This window comes from Saccostrea echinata, unplaced genomic scaffold, assembly GCF_033153115.1.
Source record: "Saccostrea echinata isolate AGI-Se365-2 ecotype Australia unplaced genomic scaffold, CSIRO_AGI_Sech_v1 ptg000007l, whole genome shotgun sequence".
NCBI classification, from domain to species: Eukaryota; Metazoa; Mollusca; class Bivalvia; order Ostreida; family Ostreidae; genus Saccostrea; species Saccostrea echinata.
This window is the reverse complement of record NW_026889756.1, coordinates 1,308,024-1,316,434: the sequence shown is the minus strand read 5'-3', so window position 1 is coordinate 1,316,434 and position 8,411 is coordinate 1,308,024. Positions and strand designations below refer to the sequence as shown.

Here is an 8,411-nt window from a genome sequence, read left to right as displayed (position 1 = left end):
CATAAACATGAGGCCCATGTGTCACAACGCTCACCCGATTCTCTATGGGTCTGTCGTTCTTCAAAAGATTTCCCATATATTTCTTACGTTTAACTTTGATCGTTTTTATGGTCCCACCCTTCCCCTTGGAGTCACAATTTGAACAAATTGAATCTACACTACCTGAGGATGCTTCCATATCAATATGTCTAATCATGCCTATGTCGTTCTTGAGAAAAAGAGTTTTGAAGATTTTGCCCTCTAAATTCCTAGTATGTAAAACGCAGTCCTGTTAAAGATACATAAAGCAGGTGTGACCTAATTAATACTGGTTATGCTTGATGTAACATCACGCAAAAATATCAATTCTGCATATATCATAAAATGAAATAATGCAAGTTTAAACTTTATAATAGTATAAAACTACATCAAAAGTTACAACTGCATTTATTTTTGTCGCTAGTTTATTATAAGTCCCACACAGCAAGATATAAACAAGTCACTGATCGCAATGCACTTCTCGACGTGACGTCACCATGGTAATATTTTACGCATTTTACTTGCAGTGAGTGGCGGATTAAACGACATTATTTTTTCACAATAAAAAAAATGCATTTTATTATTGAATAGAATATAATTTACAGAAATTTATCAGACCAGTAGTTCTTTTGTGTAATATAACATTAATTAAATGCCATTGTTATTTTTTTTATGGAGAAAGTGTACTGGATTCATTTTCCCGTGTTTTGTATAAAGGAATGACCCAATTAACATTGCGTGCCTCAATAAATCACTTTAGCGCAAGAGCATACACTTTGTAGATGTTCACTATTTTCAAAATATAGATAGAAAATGTGTTCCTTAACTTGGAAAGTGCTTTTACATTCCTGAAATCAAGAATGTTACTTACTAAACACATAAATACCTTGTAAAGGTCACGCATTTTTCAGGTGAAGTCCGTTACTTGAAATTTAAACTAATAAATTGCGGATTCTTGTTAAAGCAGTAGCACTTTTCAGAAAGTACAAGATGTATAGAAAAAAAAATATGAATTAAAATTTTTCTTTGAATGAGGGTATGCCCTTGCGATATTGAAAATTGTTTATGACCTCTATGTAGTGCAAGTTATATGCATTGATCACGTGACTATCAAATCAGAGGACCAAACTAAAATCACGACAGAGTGGGATTTTACCACGTTATTTCAATTTATATTAAATTTATGTGATAAGTTTTAAGCTTTATAAAAACAAATTCACTTTAAAAAGGTATATATTTGTGCACGTCTGTATTCCACTGATTTCTTCATATTATGCCTTAACAGTGCTTCGTTTGATCACTCTTTGTCACCAGACCCTACCCTCGGGCGTAATGATTTGAAAAGGAAAAAAAAAATTGGATCTACATTATTTGGGGATGCTTCTTTATAGATATGACTAATCATGGCTTTTCCGTTCTTGAAAAGACTATTTTTAGATATTTCTTCCGGTATATTTCTCTGTGAAACTTTGATAATCAACTGTGGCCCCGCCTTTATCTCAGATGCATATTTGAAGCTACAATTTGTAAAGAAACTTTCATGTAAGTTTCATCCTTGTTGGCACAGTTGTTCTTGAGAAGAAGATTTTTGAAAGATGTCATTAGATTTTAATTAATTCTTGATTACATCCCCTTTAAAGAGACCGTGACACTTCATTTGAACAGACATGGTTAAAATTGGTCCAGCAGTTCTTGAAAAGAAAATGTGAAAAGCTCACAGGCTAAAAATCTAGGATATAGGTGTATTATCTATAGTATCATCCGCTCACACATAAAAGAGGCTTGATTTGCATCGCAGTTCATGTCATCCCAGGACATATCAAAGTTACCAGACAAGCCAAGACATTCATCACCCCCAGATGTATCAGGTTTGCTAGGCGCCCAGTCACTGAATGTTATTGGTTTAAATGTTGTTGACCATCTCCATCTGTTCTGTGAGAAGGCATCTGTTCCTCCAATAAATGTGTTACCTTAAAAAAGTACATGTATGTATTTTTTTAATGAGAAGACCTTTTCTTTTTCAGTGAATAAAGAATGACAATTTATGCTTAATTTATACTATGAAGAGTAAGACATTTTATCAATACATTGAAAACTTTGACCAAAATCTAAATAAATATTGAGGATAAGATATTTTAGCGATTCGTAAGAAAACCAATGACCAAAAATTTAAGTAATTTCTAATTATGTATCATTAAACTTTTCAATTTCCCCGTGCAAATAACTTTTCTAAACAGAATACCATAATTATTCTCCCTCGTGTAATTCTTCAGAAAATCGTTTTCTTCCAATGTCTCTATTTCTGCTAATTTTGCCCCAAGTTCTTGACACTCAATCTAAAAAAAATGAAAGAAACTATTATTTCCTAGAAATCTTTGTTTCTGCATGCAGATTGTTGATTTGTGTAGAATTTAAATAGCTCTCAGTAATAAATAGATATTCTTATATACTTAGTATAATAATGCATTCAAAATAATGTAGACTTTGAGTTACTAATAACCATCCTATTCACACGGTGTTTAGTAACGCTGACCAAGTGTTTTAAGGAAAATACACCAATGCATAGAGCTACTTGCGGTTTCTGTTTGGTCTGCAGCAGTTTACTATAGGGACACCTGCAGTTTGTTACTTTATCCCATGATATTACACCATAAAGAAATAAATATTATGCTTTGTGTATCTGTTCTCGAAAGATTGACAAGTCCTTTTTTCTCTTGTTTCAATGTTTTTGATTATTTCCCTTATATATCCTGAAATATATGTAACAATCGATACCGAATGTTAGCTTCAATACCATTATCAAATTTGGTTTCATCAATCCGAAATGCTAGGGCTACGGAAGGTATTTTAAAAAATGTGATTTAAAAGAGACATTCAATTCGCATTGAGTTGATATTTTATGTTCTATTGCACTCTGTTATAATGTCATTATTAGTGTTAAAGAACGAACCTGACTGATAGAACCAAAGCTCGCAATTTTTGCTAACTTGCTATATGTTATGCTACGTGTAGCATATCATATAATTGCAATCTGAAAGGATTTAAACAGAGTTAAAAGTACAATATAGACGAGGTATTTACTTGACGCTTGGATAATCCCTTTTTTATGTTTACTCATGAAAGAAGAATGTATTGGTTGTTTCATGGTTTGTAGATACAAACTAGTTTTCATTTTTTTCACTTATTTTCCTGATAAGCAAACTAGAACGCAATAGGTCCATGGGCTACATCGCTCACTTGAGCATTTTGGCTACTGTTAGAGAAAGAAAGAAATCAGTTCAGTATTGAAAAGTTTAAAGATATAACTGATCCCACCTTACCCCCTGGGTATGATTATTGGAACAAGCTGGATCTACACTATGCCGGGATGACTCTATATTAATATGACTAATCAATGCTTTGCTGTTCTTGAGAAGACTTTTTTATGATTTTTTTCCTTGTAAAAGTTCGATCTTCTATTGAGACCCACCCACCCCAGGGGGTTGTGATCTGAACAAACTTAAATCTACATTATCTGGGGATGTTTCTCCATTGATTTAACTTGCTCTTCGCTTTGCTGTTCTTACGAGTAAGGTCTTTTAAAAAACACTCCTATTAATTCATACGTTAAGCTTTGATCCCCTGTTGTGGTCCCACCTCAAAGCCAGGGGCACTGATCATGATTTGAACAAACGTGAATCTTCACTACCTAAGAATGCCTCTGTATTAATATGACTAATCATGGCTTGACTAATCAAAGCTTTGCTGTTCTTGGATTTTTAAAGATATTTTCTATATGTAAAATTTTGATCCCCTGTTGTGGCCAATCCTACTCCGGGGGTCATGATTTGAACAAACTTGAATTTTTACTTTATTAGGTAGCTTTCACAAAAGTTTCAACTTTTCTGGTAGAGTGGTTCTTGAGAAGAAGTTTTTAAAAAGATGAAATTAAAATTACTCTGTCCCTTCACGAGATCAAACTTATTCCACTTTACCCAAGGATACTTTCTGGAAAGTTTGTTAGAAATTGACAAAGTAGTTCTTGAGAAAAGGTAAAGAATGTGAAACGTTCACAGACGACAGAGGACAAACGACAGACGTCCGCCGAACACTTTTCGAACAAAAAAGCTCACTTGATCACACCTTCGGCTCAGGTGAGCTAATAAAGACATAAAATACAAGACAGTATGATGATTGTTACCTGAGCGTCTAGCCAATTAATTCGTTTTTTGATATGTTGATACTGGGACTTTCCAAACACTTTCCAGGGAGAGAGCCCTGTAACAAAGGTTGATGTTTCTCAGAACAGTCTTAATGTTTTGCAATTGTATATATGAGAGCACGGGATAGAGTCAAAAAAGTACCAGACAAGTATTTGAAAAAAAATGAAACAATTATTTTCTCTTTTTCTACATATTTCAGATACCCAAGTACATTTATCTATTAGTCTGTGCTTTTGAATAGTACTGGTGCTCTTTTACAAGTGTTTTGAATGGCAGGTTTGTGCAACCTATGCCACTCAAAGCTCAAAGGATATGGAATAAAAAAAATAAAATATCAAAAATAACAATCTCGTGAAGTCGTGAGAACAAAAGTGAGTGTTCATTGAAGAAAAAACTGATTGATATGAAGGTGAATGGACTAACTATGTCTTACTGATTAGTGTAATGCACAGACGTCTGTCTGCATTTGGTATTATAGCACAGGGCATTAGTGCTGGCCTGTAGGCTTTTGCGACTGAATCAGTGAAAATCTTAAACTGAAGATCAAATTATCTCAAGGCCTGTGTCAGAATTGTCCCTGCATAATTTCATATTTTTGGAAAGGGGGGGGGGGGGGTTAAACGATATTTCCTTAATTGTTCACAATTTTCTTTAAAACCAGATCACGACAATAAATCTAGCCAGACAGTGATAATTAGTAACATCTAAATGGTGAATAAATGTATTTTCTTTTTTAAATGTTTTTTTTTTTTTTTTTTTTAATTTGCTTAAGATACAGGTAAAATGTTCTCTATATACAAGGATCATTTTGATTTCTTTAAGATATCAAAGGTTTTTATCAAAAACATGAATTTCAGACGTAATCTTTTTTACTTTTACGCAATATAGATTGCTCAAAATTACTGTTAGAATTCAATTGTAGTTTACAGTGTTAAGAGTAATCTTCATATTTCACTATTTATTGTAAAATCCATATAATTATCAGAATGTAACAGTGTATGTCTTAGATATAAATATGTTTTTTTTAAATCTGTATTGAAAAAAAAAATAAAGTTTTTTTTTCAAAGTTTTGAAGGTGTATTTAAAAATATATCCATATCTATTATAAGCTTTAAATTCGAATGTACATTTCATAATAAGAATTCCCTGTATTTGGTAAAGATTGATTAATTATATTAGAATTTTTTCTTGACCTATTCCCTCCCGGTATAGGAAAGGCACACAATACGAATTAACAAAATAAAGACAAAAACAATATCAGGGTTATATTTTATGAAGAGGGAAAAGAAATCCGTAAATGTCTTCAGTTTAAAAAAGTAGTTCTTTTTTCTAAAAAGCACAAAGCATGCCTTAACTCAAATAAAGCAATAATTTAACTTTCACTTGTGGGTTGATGCAGAGGGATGAAATGATTCGTTAATTACAATAGTGTTGCATGTAAAATAAAGCAAAAATAAAGTTCAATGATCAAGGAATTTTCTCTTCTCTTACAGATAAAGACAAGTCAATAGAAACAAGTCCGTTATAACTGCCGGGTCAATACAGGTCAAATATTTAGTTTTAACTTTACATGCCATGAAATCATCGAACATGTACATATATTTTGTGGTCGAAGTATTAGATTAAGACAAAGTTTATTGACATATTCTTTTATAAATGTAGCAAAAACAATGGCACCTAATGCATTCCCATGTGTTTGATTTTGTTTTATTTCTGTACACATAAAACGCTTTTTTAAATATTGCTTTCTCGTTCCTTTGTTTGTTTTGGCCAAAGCTATTTCAAGCAACGTAAGGATGATAATATAAACCCCAAATCCGTTTGAAACAATTGATGTAGAGTAATATATTACGTCTGGTTGGCATCTTTTCATTTAAATGATTTATCTGTCTTTATGGACTTCAACCACATCGTTTAAAGATAGCTCTAAAGTCGTTATTCGTGTATAGTGACCTTGTTAGCTAATATATCCTATCTTTGGGTCGTATTTTGACTGACATATTTCATACAAATTATTAAGCCTTTATATTTTGTTAAATTTGATTACAAAATATTCCGTCTGCGTTATCAGTACATAGGGTTCACGGTGGGTGTGACCGATCGATAGGGGATGCTTGCTTCTACTAGGCACTTGACTCCAATTGTGTAATTTCCGGGGGTCTGTGTTTTTTTTACCATGTTTACAGGTTTGTATTTATTTCATTTTTTTAATCGATCACCGTTCGTTATCTTCACCTTTTTTCAGTTCAAGATAGAACTGTTTGATTTTTATTGTGACTAATAATCGCCCTCTGCCTTTATCGCACAGAAAAAATATTCTGAAACTGGCTACTCTATTCCAAAGAATGAATCACACAATCAAGATCATGTAGTTGCTCTCCTGATGAATAATGATTTATTTCCATTTTACATCTCATGAAGCAATGTCACTGGCCTATGATAGGAGGAACACATGAATTAATTAAAAACAAAATATCTATTTTCGTTTTTGGCATCCATTTTGCAGCGTATCCAGATTTACAAAATGTACATATGACACTATTTTTATATCTTTGAATCAGTTGCAGATTGTTTCATGATGTCAAGCTACATGTTAAGAAATGATATTATGAATTTCACGTACAAAATAACGTATAAAGGCATTTTTTGAACGCCTTCCTTGTACTTTTCACAAGTACTGATTGTTAAAACACTGGAAATGTATTACCAACCGAAATAATGTATCTAAGTAACGGAATATTTTAATGTGCGAAAAGAAAAACAGTTAAAAACCTACCTGATGTAGAAAAATGCACGTATCCAACAAAGGGTTGAAGATCACTCTGTTGTACCTGTCCTGTACACACACATTTCTTCATAGCAGAATTGTAGAAAAACGAGAAAGAATCGGCACGCTTTCTGCACATAGCACTACAACTCGACAAACTTGGAATGTCTGTTATTTCCGAAAGAATATTTGTAGTTGTCAGCTGATTGTCATTGTTATAAACATGCTCATAATCGGTCGATTGTTTAAAGGAAAAGATGAGGTCTGGAAATATAAGGCTAATACACTGTACATAAATACTAGCCAACATTATTTTTGCGGCACATGTAAAACTACTTGAATTTAAAACTGCTCAGCAATTTGAAACAAATGATGATATTGATTGTGCATGCGTATTTTAAATGCGTTGAAACATGTCTATTGGAAATAAATCACTATAGTAACTTTATTATTTTGCATTCCGGCAATTCCACAATGCCCCGAAAAACAAAAATAAAGCACTCCCCAGATTAACTTTTAAAATATGTTGCTTCTTCTGCAGTAGATATGATTTTTTTTTTAAAACAGATAAACTGTGGAGTGCCATGTGTAAATCAAATACATAACACTTAGTGTGTGTATTTTTGTAACATTGGCAGAACATATAACAGTCCTAACACTAAGCAATAATGGGAATTTCAGCAAGGACATGCTCATCGATAAAAAGTTGATACTCCTAATATACCATAATCATCAACACGAAGTAAGGAATACACAGCCATGTTAAGGTCACTTAAACTAAAACGTAAAAATATCGCACCTAAAAGGTAAATATATCAAAATGTATGCAGCACGTAACTTTCTTGATCAGGTAACGGTCAATAGATGGATGAGCCTCAAACATGTATTTTTGCAGATTTTTTTTTTTTTTTTTTAGATAGTTTACTGTTTGTTATCTTCATTTTTCTCATTCTTAATAGTCTATTAGTTCTTTTTTTTTAAACATGGCTAATATATTTTGGGAAAAAAAATGTGTTTTAAATAAAATGGTACTTTATCTCAACGAAAAATGGTATGTTAATTCATCATGCACTCTTACACTCCACAGCATTCAGCCTTTCATAAAACATCATTCCAAAATTAATATTCAAAAGATTGGAAATCCAAGCCATTATGGAAGAGGATTCCCCTCACTTAAGATCTTTTGTCCAATAGGCAGGTTCATTTATCCTGTGTGCTTTGTTCCCTAGCTACCCCCAGACAGTCGAGCCTTCTTTACTGTTCCTATAAAAAAAATTATAATATATAACTCTTTCCAATATCGGAGTTTTTCTTAAAACTTTAGAGATAATAAGTGTTAAATTTTATATTTGATAGTTGGAAACATGGCAAGTTAACAAGGTGATTAATGGTGATATTATTTTTAAGAATTAAAAAAGTGGAAC

The 8,411-nt window shown here is 32.4% G+C and overlaps 1 protein-coding gene across 1 annotated transcript; it reads right to left on the bottom strand.

The window, feature by feature from the left end:
- Positions 1-427: 427 nt before the first annotated feature.
- Positions 428-7,147, bottom strand: LOC133180718 (type-2 ice-structuring protein-like). Its single transcript, XM_061315190.1, has 4 exons — positions 6,997-7,147; positions 4,199-4,275; positions 2,261-2,354; positions 428-1,988 (listed from the first exon to the last, which is right to left on the bottom strand). Exons 1-4 carry the CDS (start codon positions 7,124-7,126, stop codon positions 1,768-1,770), a joined length of 522 nt encoding a protein of 173 aa, XP_061171174.1. The 5' UTR covers positions 7,127-7,147; the 3' UTR covers positions 428-1,767.
- Positions 7,148-8,411: the final 1,264 nt, after the last annotated feature.